General features: G+C 42.1%; 1 protein-coding gene across 1 annotated transcript in view; it reads right to left on the bottom strand.

The window, feature by feature from the left end:
* Positions 1 to 8,657: 8,657 nt before the first annotated feature.
* The window catches only part of DGAT2 (diacylglycerol O-acyltransferase 2), a 51,354-nt gene continuing 43,130 nt past the window's right edge, over positions 8,658 to 16,881 (bottom strand). Inside the window, exons 6-8 of the mRNA XM_020989537.2 lie at positions 13,507 to 13,681; positions 12,752 to 12,954; positions 8,658 to 10,583 (exon numbers count right to left, since the gene is read on the bottom strand). Of these exons, the coding sequence (XP_020845196.1) occupies positions 10,429 to 10,583; positions 12,752 to 12,954; positions 13,507 to 13,681 (533 nt within the window). The 3' untranslated portion in view covers positions 8,658 to 10,428. The remainder of the gene's footprint in view (positions 10,584 to 12,751; positions 12,955 to 13,506; positions 13,682 to 16,881) is intronic.

Genomic DNA, 16,881 nt, shown 5'->3' with positions numbered 1-16,881 from the left:
TCAGACACTGTTGATGTACTGGTTGGGTTTTTTAATTGTTCTTTTTCTCTTTCTTTTTTATTCTTTGTTACAAGGGATGTCTTGATAGGTAGGGAAATGGAAAGGGATGTATTTGGAAACAGAGTGATATAAAAATGAACGATGCCAATATTTTTAATAACAATAGTCTACACGCCCTGCCCCTACTTCCTCAAAATTTGTTTATTCCTCAGCTATCGGCACTATTTTACTGCAGTACTCTACCAATTGGCTCTTTCCAAGATCAACAATGATGTAATTGAATTGGATTGGCCCTCCTTAAAGCCTGAGGCTCTTTAGAACTCTATGGAAAGAATAATCTGTTTTACTGTTGTAAGAGAAAAGTAAAAGGATCAGGAACTTGAGAGGAAGAATCTTGGGTTCCCAAGAGTCTAATAAACTGACATATATGCCACTTCTGACACTCTCTAGGGCAGGAGGTCTTAACCTGGTGTTAGTGAACTTGTTTTTAAAAAGTTTTGATAACTGTATTTGAATGAATTGGCTTCCTCTGTAATCCTATGTATTTTATGTATTTATTTATCCTGTGTAATTCTGAGATGGGGCCCATAAATTTTATCAGACTGAATGCTAAAGGGATCTGTGACAAAAAAGGATTGAACACTCCTGATCTAGAGGGACTAGAAGACCTTTGCAGTTCCTTTCTACTCAGAGATTCTGAGGTCAGGGCTCAAGTAATTCCCTCTACTCTAGAACTGGTACTATCACCCTCAGCCCTTCCTAGGTCCCAACCCTGGCTTACTCCAATCATCTGACTCCTTTCTATTTATAATGCTGAATGCAGCTGGAAGAAATGCAACCATGATAACTCAAATACTCTAATTTCCCAGTTCCTCAATCTACTCAGTTCCCATCTACACAAAGGGATGATCAAACCTTAAATCTTGATATCACTCATAAATGTTCTACATCTATGTTCTAGAACTTGACATTTCTTTGACATGATCATAATCTATCTTTTCATCTCTCCCTAGACCTTACTCATCCTAAACCTATTCCATCTTCATAGGGACTTACATTCCCTCTGAACTCCAGTAACACTAGGCCATCACCCTTGCCCTAGTTACACTCTTCTTCCTTCCAATCTTAACTTCTTGGTGAAGTGGTTCAACTCCATGTTATACTTTCAAATTCCTGGTTCTTTTGTCCTACAAACCCCAACCCTAGATTACTCCCACCATCCTGCTTCTTCCCTCCTACTCCCTTGATGCTGAATGGAATGGGAAGAAATCACAATGCCATGCTGACTGGATCCACTACAAACTGTATCCTTTCTTCAAGACTCCCAAAGTACTCCTTTCCCCTCTGAACTGAGGTCCTCACCTAATATGTTACAAAAAAATTCAAAGTTATCCAAAAAGAGTCCCCCTTCTCCTCATCTCATAACCCCTCAACATTATTCCCCACTATTTTCTCTTTACTCCAGCCTTTTATGAAAAGTAGACCTTTCTCTTCACCAAGACTAATTCTTCCAAATATACCCTTGACCCCTCCCATTTTCTCCAGATTGCCCTCTCCACATCATCCCCACTCTTTCACTTATTTTCAATCTCTTACTCTCTACTGTTTTCTTCGTTGTGGCCTATGCCTGTTTAGCTCAGCTTTAAAAAATCCTTCCTAAGGATATGAACAGGCAGTTCTCAGATGAAGAAATTAAAGCCATCTATAGTCATATGAAAAAATGCTCTAAATCACAATGGATTAGAGAAATACAAATCAAAACAACTCTGAGGTACCACATCACACCTATTGGATTAGCCAACATGACAGAACAGGAAAATGATAAATGTTGGAGAAGATGTGGGAAAATTGGAACACTAATGCATTGTTGGTGGAGTTGGACCAAAATGGTCTGACCATTTTGGAGAACAATTTGGAACTATGCCCAAAGGGCTACAAAAATGTGCATATCCTTTGACCCAGCAATAGCACTTCTAGGGCTATATCCCAAAGAGATCATACAAATGGGAAAAGGACCCACATGTACAAAAATATTTATAGCAGATCTTTTTGTGGTGGCAAAGAATTTGAAGTTGAGAGGATGCCCATCAATTGGGGAATGGCTGAACAACATGTGGTATATGTAATGGAATACTATTGTGCTGTAAGAAACGATGAGCAGGTAGACTTCAGAAAAACCTGGAAAGACTTGTATGGACTGATGCTAAGTAAAGTGAGCAGAACCAGGAGAACATTGTACACAGTAACAGCCACATTGTGCAATGACTAACTTTGATAGACTTAGCTCTTCACAGCAATACAAGGATCTAAGACATCTCCAAAATTCTCACGATGGAAAATGCTATCCACATCCAGAGAAAGAACTATGGAGTTTGAATGCAGATCAGAGCATACTGTTTGCTTTCTTTCCTTCTGTTTTGTTTCTTCTTTCTTGTGGTTCCTCCTATTGGTTATAATTCTTCCTTACAACATGACTAATGTGAAAATATATTTAATTGGAATCTATATGTGGAGACTATATCAGATTGTATGCCATCTTGGGGAGGGAGGGGGAGAAAATCTAAAACTCAAAAGCTTATGGAGGTGATAAATCAAAAGTGATGAATCAAAATAAATTAATAAAAAATATTTTAAAAATCCTTTCTAGATCCTGTCATCCCTACTATCTATTTGTCCTATGTCTGTCTTCCCTTCCTTACTCCAACTCCTTGAAAAGGCATCTATACTAAGTGACTTCACTTCCTCCTCTCAATCCCTGGATATCAGGCTTCCAAACTAATCCCTCAACTGAAATTGCTGTCCCCAAAGCTAACAATAATTTAAATGCCAAATCTAATGGTTTCTTCTTAATCTTCTATACCCTTGTGTAGCATTTAACATTATTGTTCACTTCCTTCTGGATATTCTACTCTCTCTGCGTTTCTGTAACACTGCTCTTCTCTTGATTCTCTGCCTACCTATCTGATCACTCATCATCATCCCTAGCATGCCCCATAACTGTGCTATGTCCCTCCCGGCCCTCTTCTCTTTTTGTATTCTCTTACTTGGTGAGCTCTCATGGGTTCAGTTACTACCTCTATTCTAATTCATTTCAAATTACTTTTCCTTCTTTCCTTCTTCCCTTCTTTCCTTCCTTCCCTCCTCTCTGTCTCTGTCTCTGTCTCTCTCTCTCTCCTCTCTCTCTCTCTCTCTCTCTCTCTCTCTCTCTCCCCCGCCCCGAGCTCCAGACTCTCATTGTGAACTGCCTATTAGATGTCTTGAATGTGTTGTCCTATGGCTATCTCAAACTCAACACGTCCCAAATAAAGAACATCTACCCCTTCTCTGAACTTCCCTACTATTGCTGAAGGCACCACATTCTTCCAGTCACTAAGGTTCACAACCTTGGTGTCATCCCTGCCTCTTGTTTAGCTGATACAACCAATCAGTTACAAATACTGGTTTTTCTATCTATACATGTCTCACTTGTCCTCTCTAGAACACTTGCTTGGATACCACATGAGGTCAGCTCTCATCACTGCCCATATAGACGATTGCAATGGCCTCCTACTTGACCTCACTCACTTCAGGCTCTCCTTTCTTCAACCTACTCTCCTCCACACAGCCACCAAAGAGATTTTCCTAAAATCATCTGACCATCCCATCCCCTTACTCAATAAGATCCAAGAGCTTCCTATTTCCTTCAAAATCGAATGTAAAATCCTCTGTTTTGGCATTTAAAGCTCCTTCCAACCTGATTCCTTCCTACCTTTTCAGTCTTAGACCTTATTATTCCCCTCTATCTACCCTATGATACTCTTTGAGTATCATACTTCCATCCATGTAAGTTTGCCTTAGCTGTCTCCCATACTTAGAACGCTCTCTCTCCTCTCCCTGGCCTCTTAGAATCCCTCGTTTCCTTTAAGACTTAGCTCAAATACCACCTTACACATAGGTTTTCCTGATCCATAGCCATGCCCCATCCCCTCCAAGATTACCTTATCTTAATTTTATGTTATATATTTATGTGTATATTTCTGTGTTTGCCAAAGCAAATCCTCTTCATGCACCAAGTAAATCCATTCCATTAGATCTTCTCTAACAGATTGTCTCCTCTCTGTCATCCCCACTCTATTGCTTATTTTTAATCTCTGTCTACTGGCTGCTTCCCTACTGCCTACAAACATGCCCACATCTCCTCCATCCTCAAAAAACCCTCACTTGATTTATCCATCCCTGCTAGCTGTCATCCACAGTTTCTTCTTTTTCCAGCTAAACTCCTTGAGAACGCGACCTGTAATCGGTGCTTCCTCTGCCTTTCCTCTGACGCCCTTCTTAACTCTTCAGTCTGGCTTCTGACCTCATTGTTCACCTGCAACTTCTCTCTCCAAAGTTACCAATGATCTCTTAATTGCCAAATCCAGTTACTTTTTCTCAATCCTCATGCTTCTGTATTTCTTGGCAGCCTTTGATACTGTGAATCACCCTCTTCTCCTTGATACTCTCTTTTCTCTTGGTTTTTAGGATGTGGCTCTCTCCTGGATCTCCTCCTACCTGTCTGATCACTCTTTCCCCAGCCTCCATTTCTGGATCTTTGTCCAGGCCATACCCACTAATGGGAGAGTCTCACAGAGTCTGTCCTGGGCTTTCTTCACTTTTCCCTCTACACTATTTAACTTGATGAGCTCATCAGTTACCAGAGATTTAATTATCTTATTCAGATCAAAGTAGCCATCTTATTCAGATGATTCTCAGACTTATTTGTCCATCTTTTTATTTTATTTTATTTTTTTATTTGAAGGCAATTGGGGTTAAGTGACTTGCCCAGGGTCACACAGCTAGTAAGTGTCAAGTGTTTGGTCTGAGTCCAGATTTGAACTCAGGTCCTCCTGACTTCAGGGCCAGTGGTCTATCCACTGCGCCACCTAGCTGCCCCTATCTGTCCATCTTAAACCTCTCTTCTGGTCTCCAGTCTCATATCTTCAACTGGCTATTGGATATCTTGAATTGGATCTCCTTTCCCCTATAAACTCTCCCATCTTTCCAACTTCCCTATTACTGTGGAAGGTAGCACAACCCTCCCAGTCACACAGGCTCAAAACCTAGGAGTCATCCTTGTTTCATCCCACTTACCTCCAATATCCAAGCAGTAGTTGCCAAGTCCTGGCATTTCTATTCTCATAATCAGATAGATAGATACGTGTGTGTCTGCGCATTCCCCCTTCTCCTCTGATGCTGCCACCACTCTGGTAGAGGCCCTCATTATTTCACACCTGGACTTTCACAACAACTTACTGCTTCGTCTCCCTGCCTCAAGTCTCTCCCTACTCCAGTTCAGCCTCCTCTCAGCTATCAAATTGATCTTTCTAAAAGATCAGGCCTAATGTCACCTCCCTATTCAAACTCCGATGGATCTCTTTGCCTCCAGAATCAAATATAAAATTCTCTGCCCTTTCACGCCCTCTATAACCTAGCCCTTTCTTACTTGTCCGTTTTTTTTTTTAATACCTTACACCATCCCCCTGCCCCCAAACACTCTGTGACCCAGTGGCACAGGCCTCCTTGCTGAACTTCGCACAGACACTCCATATCCTGACTCTCAGCATTTTCATTTGCTGTCTCCCATGCCTGGAACAATATCCCTCCTCATCTTTATCTCCTGGCTTCTTTCAAGTCTCAGCTAAAGTCCCACTCTCCACAAGAAGCCTTTCCCAATCGCCCTTAATTCTAGTGCCTTCCTTCTGTGATTATCTCTAACGTATTCAAATACACAGCTCGTTTACACGTTGTTTCCCCCTTCAGGCTGGGACCTCCTTGACAGCATACTTTTTTTTTTCACCTTTCTTTGTATCCTCACCTCTTAGCACAATGCCTGGAACATCTCAGATGCTTAATAAATGCTAGTTGCTTGACATATTGTGTCTACTGCTAATGTACGCTCCCTATGGGGAGGGACTGTTTCCCCCTTGCATTTTTATATCTCCTGAGCTTGGCAGGGTGCCTGGCATATAGTAGACACTTAAGAGAAGCTTGATTAATTGATTGATCCCTGGATCCTTGCCCCCCATCCCCTACGGGACCCTCAACTCCACAAGCACAGAGACGCATATGTGGCACTGGGGAAAACCCTGAATCTTCAAAGTCAGCTGGTCTAGGTTTGAGGGTCATCTCTGATACTTAACTGCTTGTGATCACCAGAGATGTTCCTTTTTCTCTGAGCCTGTGTCTTAATCTGTATAATGACAATAATACTTGCCTTACTTTCCTCTTGGGAAGTTTGTGAGGAAAATGATTTGTAAATATTATTGTACCATTAAAATATCTTCATCCCAGGGCCTGAGCTACCCTTATAGGAAAAGGGACCATTTCTCTCCCTTAAATATAATCTATAGAATCCTGTACAGTGCAAAGACACTTGGTCTGGGAGTCAGGAAATCTGGATGTACCATAAACTTGTTCAGTGACCTTGGGCAAGTCACTTTCATTTTGGGGGCCTTGGCTTCCTCCTCTGTAAAATAAGAGGGTTAGACTAGATGGTCCCTTATCATCCCTTCCAGCTCCGACAGTTCTGGTTAGGACAGCTATTTATTATAAATACGGCACTGGGAGGTTTTTCTGTAGCTTTCTTTTACTAAATCAGGGAAGGCTGCCTAAAAGGCACACGTGGAAAAGGAGAAGAGACAACCATTTATGATGTACTTACTATGTGCCCAGAGCCACGCTAGAAATTTTACAGATGTTATCTCATTTGAGGAGTAGTAGAAGCATTTTGTTCACTTGTTTCAGTCGCATCTGACCTTTCATGACCTGATTTGGGGTTTTCATGGCAAAGATACTGGAGTGGTTTGCCATTTCCTTCTCCAGCTCATTATACAGATGAGGAAACTAAGGCAAACAGGGTTAAGTGACTTGCCCAGGGTCACACAGCTAGTAAGTTATCTGTAACTAGATTTGAACTCAAGATGAGTCTTCCTGACTTCAAGCCTGGCACTCTATTCACTGCGCCCCTTAGCCGCATTTTAAGGCTCTTTAAATGAAGAAGAGCAGTGAGCCATGAGTTTTAACAGCATAAGATACAAGCAGAGGGGCAGCAGAAATATAGGCACATTGCTTCACTTGTAAATTGGTCCAAACATTCTAGAAAGCAATGTGTAACTATGCTAAGAAAGTAACTAAAATACCCATGCCCTCGGACAGAGACATCTTGACAATAAGCGTATTTCTGGGAGGGCAGAGTCAGAGAAGTTCCACATACAGCAAAACAAAAGAGTTTTAAACTGCACTGAGATTTTTGGGACATTCTGAATAGCTGCATTTTTTGGTTGTGGCAAAGAACAAGGAACAAAGTAGATGCCCCTCGATCAGGGAATGGCTGAGCAAACTGTGGCACAAAAAACGTGATGGAATATCACTGTGCCTACACGTAGCAATGCATATGAAGAGCCAGAGAGGCGTCGAAAGACATGAATTGATGCAGAATAAAGCAGAATCCAGAAGGAAGTGTCCACGATTACAGCCAATACGAAAAAAGGGGAAAACAGAAAGCTGTTATTATAGTGATCACATTTGGCCTGAGAGAATGAGAAAATGCATCCCTCTCCCTTTTTACAAAGGTAGGGGAGGTATGGGTGTGGAATATTGCATATGTTATCATATTCTGTTGTTAGTTGTACTGAAGTGCCTCCCCCTCCCTTTCTTTTTCATTCTTTGTTATAGAGGATGACTCACTAGGGAGGGAAGGAACATGGGAAGAGTATTTCTAGAAGTGAAGGGGATGTAAAAACAAAAGACAATATAGTCTTCTCTTGAATCTTGACTGATGTTCATTAGCAGGGCGACCTGCAGCAAATCACTTAAACCACTGGAGCATCAGTTTCTGCTTCTGTGAAAGGGAATCATCATCCCTGTTTCATAGGGTTGTTGTGAGAAAAGCACTTTATGAAGACGAGTTCTCATTATTCTGGCACATCTTTGTTGGGTCATCTTGGTGTTCTACACAGCCCTGTGTAGTGGAGTGGGATATCGCCACTTATTTTGCAGGGAGATGAGGCAGATCTACACTGGAAGGAAAGTGGCGAAGCAGGGGACAGTTTTGCACCTGAGCTCCCCAAACCTCCCCACTTCCTCTGAGATTCAATTCCTGGATGGGGCAAAAAGTTATATTCTGCCCATCCCTCTTTCCAAAGAGGCGGCTTGTCCTACAACTTCCTGGGCACAAGGGGAACACAAATTCTTCCCAACTCCCCCATCCCCACCCTGCCCCACAGCCCCACTTCTCATTATTCATAGATGTTAGTGCTGGAAGGGAAAAGGCAATGGGTATAAGCCCAGAGGATGCAGGTTTAAGTTCCAGCTCCATTACATACTGTATGACAACAGGTAAATCATTGAACTTTTCTGTTCTCATCTTCCCCATCTGTAAAATGAATCTTCATCTGTAAAATGAGGTGGTTAGACTAGACCTCTGAGACACTTTCTCTCTCACTGCTTTGTGTCTATGGCACAGAATGAGAGTTAGAGAGGGCACTACTGATGAATTAGTCCAGCCACCTCATTTTTCAGATGAGGAAACCGGAGCCCAGAGAGGAGGTGACAATCCCAATTTATCTTTTCCTCTACTCCCACTAGACCACAATACCTCCCCTTCTTATGCACTGAAAGACTAAACACATAAGACATTAGTCCCAACCAAAGTTTATTTCTATAAATTTGTACAAAAGTTTTGATATGGCACAATGATTTGAGAAATACGAAGAGAGAACATACACATACAGGCTCATTTTGCCATAAGGTGCTGGGATATGAGAAGGCATCTCTGGTCCCCCTGCTTTGCAAAGGCACGTAGATGAGAGGATCATAGGGACTGATGCTGGAAGACAACTCAGAGGTTAAATAATCCAGAGTCCTCATGATATAGCAGGAAAATGAAGTGCAAGGAAGGGAGGTGACTTGCCCAAGATCACACATATGGCAAATGACACAGACGTGAGGTTTGGGGTCACCCCTGGCACTTGGCCTTCAGGTAAATGGCACCACCTGTTAGTCCCTGAATAGGGGAACACTCTTAGGTCAATTCTTCCTTCAGACACAGAAATAGGAGAGGGGACTATCCCTGTGTAAACTAAGGCATGGCTTGGGCCCAGTGGTTGGTTCTATATGGAGCCTGATCCACATCTTCAACTTCCTTTCAAGACCTTTTCACTAAGGCCACACAGGTTATTCTCCTAACACAGGAGCTGACCTGCATTTCCCTAGCCAAGATGGAGCTCATGAGCTCCAATACTGTATTTCTGTCCCTGTCCTCTGCTTAATCAAGTAGAAATTGAGGCCTAAATCTGTGGAATGACAAGGCCAGGGTCACCCAGGCAGTAAGTTAGGAACATTTCATGCCAAGCCCGGTTTCCTGTGACTTCCAGAATTGAAAGAGAAATATTTAACAAAGGGGAATATGGGATGAGAAGGAGGGGGATATAGCATCAATGGGATATGTTTCACCAATCCATGTGCGAGAGTTGGAGATAGAGGGAACGGTGGGAACTGTGTAAAAAATCTCAAAAAGTAGATGGTAGTTTTTAGGCCCCTTCCAGTCCCACTCCTCCAAACCAACAAAGGGAGATAAAACATCAATAACTTCCTTGTCTACATGTTACCATATCTAGCTTGGCAAGGTAGTTCTCTGTTTAATGAACTCGCACAAAGGTCCACCCAACTTGTTCAACACAGGTCAGGGTCAGTGGCAGCTGAATTGCATTAGAGGGTCATCACTTTGTAGTAGGGACTGTCATGTTGGGGGACAAGTCCACACTAATGGAATCCACTAGGGCTGGGGACAGGACAAAAAGAAAGTGGTGGGATTCAAAAATTGTTTCTCTAGGGTCTCAGGTGAAGCTTTATAGGATTATAAGATCCTCAGGCTAGGAAGGATGCTATATCTTCTCTGGTCTAACCCCTTAATTTAATAGGAAGCTGACTTTAGGCAACTTGGGACTCGCCCAAGATCAGACAGGAAGTATACTGTAGAGCTTGGATTTGAATCCAGCTTCCTCTAACTTCATATGCAGGATGCTTTCAAATACAGTTCTGTGTCTCCTCCTCATAATTAAACAGAAAGGTAGCTTTTTTTGGTTTTTGATGATGGAAGGAAGGATGGATCAGGCTGAGAAATGTAGGAAGAAGCCAGGAAAAAATCAACTCTTCAGAGTGGGACGGACTAGAAGCAAGAGAGTTTAGATACATTCACTTTTTTTCCCTTAAAAAAGATCTAACATAGTAATCTTTTAACAAAATTATTATTTTGTTATTATAATTTTTTTAAATAACCCACAGACACCCATGAAGCTTCCAAATTTACAGAACAAAAAGCACTTGAGAACTTGGTAGAAAAATGATTTCAGGCTGACTCTTCCCCAAAGGGGAGGCTGCTGGCTGCCTGCCACCAACCCAGTCCACTCAGTTCACTTCCAGAACTTCTGTCTCAGGAAGACCAAACTTAGTTTTGTGCTTGTCAAAGAGTTTCACCAGGGACTCCATGTACATGCCATGGTATAAGTCGATGTCCTTCTGGCTTGGGTGCTCAAGTTTGGGGATGGTGATAGGCTCACCCACTGTCAAGAGAAAAATGTTATCAGTTATCTTGTTAGAAGCTTTTCCAGGCCGCCTCAGTGGCCTACAGCTCCTGTGCCCCCAAACTCAACTCTTTTCAAATACCAGCAACCAAAAGAGGGCAGAAAGAGGAAAGAGCTTTGGTTCTGCAATCAGTGGACCCCAGCTTAAGTTTCCAATCCAGTTATATGCCACCTGTGTAACCTCAGACAAAGTCAATTCACATGTTTTCTCAACTGTCAAATGAAGGACTGGACCTGATTACCTATAAGATCCTTTCTAGTGCTAAACTTTTATAATCCAGGTTCAAATCCTGCCCCTAATACTTGTAGCCATGGTACCTCAGAAGTCCCTTTACCTCTCAGCCTTGGTTTCTGCATTGTGAAAAAGGGATAAGCCCTTGTGGCTACCGGGAGGAAAATCTTTTGTATATCTTAAGGCACCAAAGGTATGTGAGCTATTACTTTAACAATGTTTCCTATAGCACTTCCCACATAATAGGCCCATTAAGGTAGGTAGTACAAATATTAGTTGCCATACAAATGACAAAAATGAGGCCTACACAGCTAGAAAAGTGGGCACTAACACTCAAAGCCAGGTATCCTAACTCTTGTCCAATGCTCTTTTTGTTACACAATGTCAGAACTGGAAAGGTTTTGTAGTCTAATGAAAAAGACACTAGTCTTGGAGTTAGAAGATATGAAGCTGAGTCTTGGCTCACCATTTTTTTGATGGAGAAACTAAGGCACAAAAAAGAGGCATGGCATGTCATACACATATTGGGTATGTGACCATGGGCAAGTCACATCCCCTTTTTCTTTGAGATTAAGTGCCCTCCCCAACTACATAAAACAAGGATAACACTTGTACTACCTGGTTTTCACATGGCTGTTATGTGCAAGCTACTCATTTTACAGGTAAGAAAACTGAGGCCCAGAAAGGGCCTTGTGACACAGCAGTATACCACCATGAAAAGTGGCAGTAGACACCAGGACTCCTGACTTTCTAGTAGAGTGTCCTTTCAACTTTATCACCAATCTTTGAAAGAAAAGAATTTCAACAGGCAGAAAAGAGGAGGCAGTAAATTCCAGGCATGGAGGATGGCCAGCATAGATGGCCAGAGGCGGAGTTTTGGGGAAGGTTGGGAGAACAGCTAATGGTCTAGTCTGGCTGGAATACAGAGTGTACAAAGTAGGGTTAAATAAAGGCGAGTTGAAACTAGATTGTGGAGGGCCAATTAAAGGAGCTTGCAGGCATTTAAAAGAGACTGTAAAATGAGGTCAAGAGAAGGTCCCTTCCAATTTGGACAATCTGTGCAGCAATGGACCTTCAGGAGGCCCCAGGTGTAACTGTCTTCTTCTGCCCCCCTAACCTTTCCTCCTTGCTTTCTCCTTGGTGTTACCAGAAACGCTCTACCAGATCCAGCTCCCACAGTCTCTTGGAGGGCCTTTGTCTTCCCAGGGCTTAGCACGATGCCTGATACCAAGTGTAGTAAATGCTTGATAAAAGTTTGTTTACTGATCCACATTCAGCTTCAGGCCCCACTCTGCTCCTTTGTTTTCAAGAAGCTGGGCTGAGAGTCACTGCTTGAGCTTAACCCCAGCTCTCTACTTCAGTCTGATTTTTTTCCTTCACATTACTATCATGGTCTACAAAGAATTTCCTCAACAACTTTGAGAGGTAGGTTGTGCAAAGGCAGCATAGAAGGGACTTTTCTGTCAATTATGCAGATGAGGAAACAGACACAGAAAGGTATAAATGACTTGCCCAAAGTCACACAGGTAGTATTATTGGAGGTGGGGTTTCAACCCAGGTCCTCAGCTCCAGAGTCAGTGTCTTCTCTATGTACCACGAGGTAACTATCTCCATTTTATAGATGAGGAATGGAGGCCTGGACAGATTAAAACGACTTGCTCTAGGCCACCCAGCTAGTAAGTAGCAGAGGCAGGATTTCAACCCAGGACTTCCGGCTACGAATTCAGGGCTCTCTGAGAGTACACTGTACTCCTCCTGCTTTGTGCCTAACTCCTAGGGAAGCCAGCTCTGAGCCCAGCCTTCTCCCACCCCTGACAAAGGGGGTCATGAAATGATTTATTTTGCTGGATCTTCAGGTTCTACTTGAATAGATATCCTCCATCCCCATCCCTGCCCTGTCGTCAACTCCACTTACCAACTGTGGTGATGGGTTTAGAGTATGGCACTAGGCCCCAAGTGTTGGATGAGAAGAAGCCCCGACCATGGAAAAGGCAGGGAGCAAAGCCAATGTATTTTTGGAACTTCTTCTGGACCCATCGGCCCCATGAACCTTCTTCAAAGATTATTTGCTTGTAAACTTCATTCTCCCCAAAGGAATAGATGGGAACCAAGTCAGCCCTAGAGGGGAAGAAATACCGAGGAAACTTTCAAGTCTTTATCACACCTTAAAAATTCATTTCATAATAAAACTAAAAATAACAATGTGTGACTTTGGACATGTCACCCTACCCCCTCTTTGGGCCTAATTTTTTTTCACCTATAAAAGACAGAACAGGTGAATTACATGATCTCTTTGGTATCTTCTAGATCTGACACTCCATGTTCCATGTACTAAGCAAAGCCCTTCCAGCTCTGACATTTCATTGTCTTTCCTAAGGCTTAGTTTCCACATTTGTAATATTGAGATAATCTCTCTCATCTCTACTCAACACAAGGTGGTTGTAGGGACCAAAGGAATCACAGAACATCAGAACTACAGCAGGGCCTTGGGCAATCTAGTCCAAGCTCATAATTTTACACAGGAAAAAAAAGAGGCTGAAAGATGGGAAATGATTTGAATAAGGTCCCACAGCTAAGGAGACCACCTAACTTCCTGGCTAGAGTTCTTTTTAATACTCTACAAATGGGTGCAAAACCTGGCTACTGCCCTCCTTTTCCCAGTCTGCTCACCCATGCCTCAGGGCTAGCTTCACAAAGCCCTTCCGGTTCTTCAGAGTGACTGCATTCTTTCCAGGTGTGGAATTCAGGGACTCGGCTGCACCTCCCACCACAATGATGATAGCATTGCCACTCCCATTCTTGGAAAGCAGATAGTCAATGGTGTCACGGTTGACAGGGCAGATACCTGTGGCAGAAAAGAGTCTTCTATGAGGAAGTCAGCAGTGTCTTGTGTTCTGGTGACCCCGGCAGGGTTGAGGGGCAAGATAGACACAGAACTGGGCGAACTATTCTATTTTTAAACTCCTTTCCTTTGGGCAGCTAGGTGGTGCAATAGATAGAGCACCATCCCTAAAGTCAGGAGGACCTGAGTTCAAATATGGTCTCAGACCAAACACTTGACACTTACTAGCTGTGTGACCCTGGGCAAGTCACCTAACACCAATTGCCTCAAAAAAAAAACAACAAAGCTCCTTTCCTCAGTGAAGTTCTGTAAGGTAAGTGGTACAATATCATCCTCACACTTTTACAGAGAAGCAGAGTCAAAGGGGCAGCAGTGTGCCAGTGGTCAGTGTCACTAAAAGGGTGTCAGTGTAATAAACCTTTTTGGTCTGGACCTGTGATTCCATCAGGGTAATGAACCCTTCATGTGGAAACTCCCTCCCATGGATGCAGATCTTCAATTCATCTGAACTTAAGTTTTAGAGAGCCCTTCAGGATACTGAGAGAATAAATGACTTGTCCATAGTGGGTCACATAGCTACTATGTGCTAAAGGCAGACCTTGAACCCAGGTCTTCCTGATTCCAAAAGTTCTTTGTCACTATACTAAATTTCATCACGTAATAATGGTGATGACAAAAATTGATTTTTCAAGCAGTTTAGCATTTAGAAAGTGCTTTCTTCACTATAACCATGAGGCAGTTTTTAAATATATATATATATATATATATATGTATACATATGTGTATATATGTGTATATATATATAGTATGTATGTACACACACAGAGAAATATATATATTTTGTATATATCTTTGTAATTACATATTATTTATACAGATATAATTATAACTTTTAGCATTTTACAGATGCATCTGCATCATCAATAAATGAGTAGGCCACATTTACATGGCTAGTAAGTGGGAATGACTATATCGAGTTATGTGAGTACATGGTAAACTTGTGGTCTTTAGTGAATTTTGCTGGGGTGAAGGATGGCAGATGAGCTATGGCTTGATCCACTCCCTGGATCTTGTTAACAGGGCTGACTACAGTTTTGGATAAGGAGAAAAGGTTAGTGGCTAGGTACCAACTGTGGGTATGGCTTTCAAAAGTCCATCAGAGGGCAGCATCAGAACAAGAATCATAGAACACAGACACTCATTTGGAATTTAGGGATCTAAAAGGGGCCTTCCATTTCTCCAGCAAATCCAACTTCCTTAAATTTAGATATGAAAACTGAGGCTTGTCCAGGTCATGTCAGAAATAAATCATCAGAGTCAGAATTCAAATCCAGCTCCCTTTACTCCAAATCCAGTGCTCCTTTCATTGTCTAAGAATTCAGAGGAACCTCGGAGGCTGAACAGAAACACCTTTTACTACATCCCCAACCTGGTCATCCAGGCTTCACTCTCCAGTCTCTGGTACCTCCAGATGGGTCTTGATGTTAGAGGAACTGGGACTTGTATCCCAGCTTTGTCACTTATTGGCTGTATGATCTTAGTAAAGCACTACAATGCATTTATTTTGAAAATGTTTTATATGTATGTATGTATGTATGTTTATTCTCTCCACTGAGAGACAGAGAGAATATATATTACTTGAGGGCAAGAGTGGTGTCATTTTTGTCTTTGTAATCTCAGTGCCTGATACTCGGTATTAATAAATTAATAAATGCTTGGTGTACTGACTGAAGTCACTTAATTCTTTGCTTCAATTCAGTTCTAAATTTATTATCCTATGACACTAATCTTTTCAAAGTACTTTCAATGTCCAGGATCTCATCTGAATGTTACAACCACTTATGGTGCAGGCAGGGCAAATATTGGTATTCCCATTTTAGAAAAGAGAAAACCGATGACCAGAGAGGCTGAATGATTTCTCCAGCGTTACAGTGGATCAGTCAAATTTCACTTGTTGTAGAACACAGCGTCACAGAAAGATAGGACCTTGGTTGGCCAGGGTTCAACGGTCCAAATAATGTGAAAAATTCTTTAATAATAGTGCTATTTTTCCCATCTGGAATATGAAATTATATATGTTCCAAAATATGTGACAACATATTTTACTATGACACCTTAAGATTTCAAAAATCTGTGCTTTCCCTGGCACAGGTCCTCTCGCCACTGGCACCGACGGCAATGACATTACAATTAGTATATGGTTTCCTTAAGCGGCTACAGCCGAAAACTTTAACACCCTGTAGCCAGACTGGTTATTAGCCTTTCTGAACTTAGCTGCTAAACTAGGCCTGGAATAAAAGACAGAGTCTGCCACCAGGACCAAAGTGGAGTGAGGCCTTTTTAAAGACTGGCATTATCCACCATAGCTTGAGCTTGGCTGATACAACCTTTGAGAGCCCAGGGTCACCTTCACACTAAGATGAAACAACAGAGGAGGGCATCAGTGAAAAAAAGGCCAAATTTCCACTGTTTTAGTACGAAAGGTCCCTAGTTCCTCTTTATCTTGAGAGTAATTTCAAACCCTCCAAGTCCTCCCTTCACTCTAAATTAGAACTACCGACAGGTTCCAATAATATATTCTATCACCCAAAATGTTCAATGGCCAAACTAGTTTGTCAAATGCTAGGGAAAATCTAGGTAAAGGATGTGCTGGGCTCTTCCAAGGCAAAATGGAGGGGCTATGTGGCAACTGAGGTTGTTTCACCTAGAAATTGTACTAGCCTCCAAGGCCATATCATGGGTCTGTTGGGAAGATTCTCGGACTTTGTACATTGACAATTCTTTGGTCTTTTTTTTTTTTTAACCTTTTTTGCCCCATAAATTCTAGTAATGCCCCTTTAATCACCTCCAAGGACCTCATATAACAATTGGTTTGCCTCTTTCTGGAACACTGTAATTATGTAATAGCGTGGTGTTATTACTACCTGTGTTTGTGTCTTCCTCGAAAGACCAAGTTCCATGAGGGCAAGGACTATATCTTATCTAAATCCAGGGTACCTCTCCCCCCAAGGGTGCACAACAAGCACTTAATAAACACCTGTGTATTGAGCTCCAGCATACTTCCTGATGGCTGTTTTGGTTGAGATAGCCAGAAACTAAGAAAGCACAGGCCTGAATCTCTCAACTAGAGAATGGGATGGAAAGAGGTATCCTGGATGCTTTCCCCAAACATAAGAAACAAGAAGTCCCTGGGAACTGAGATG

This window comes from Phascolarctos cinereus, unplaced genomic scaffold (assembly GCF_003287225.1).
Source record: "Phascolarctos cinereus isolate Bilbo 61053 unplaced genomic scaffold, phaCin_HiC Scaffold_726;HRSCAF=1367, whole genome shotgun sequence".
Lineage (NCBI taxonomy): Eukaryota > Metazoa > Chordata > Mammalia > Diprotodontia > Phascolarctidae > Phascolarctos > Phascolarctos cinereus.
Note: the sequence above shows the minus strand (reverse complement) of the source record. Positions and strands in the feature narration are given on the sequence as shown.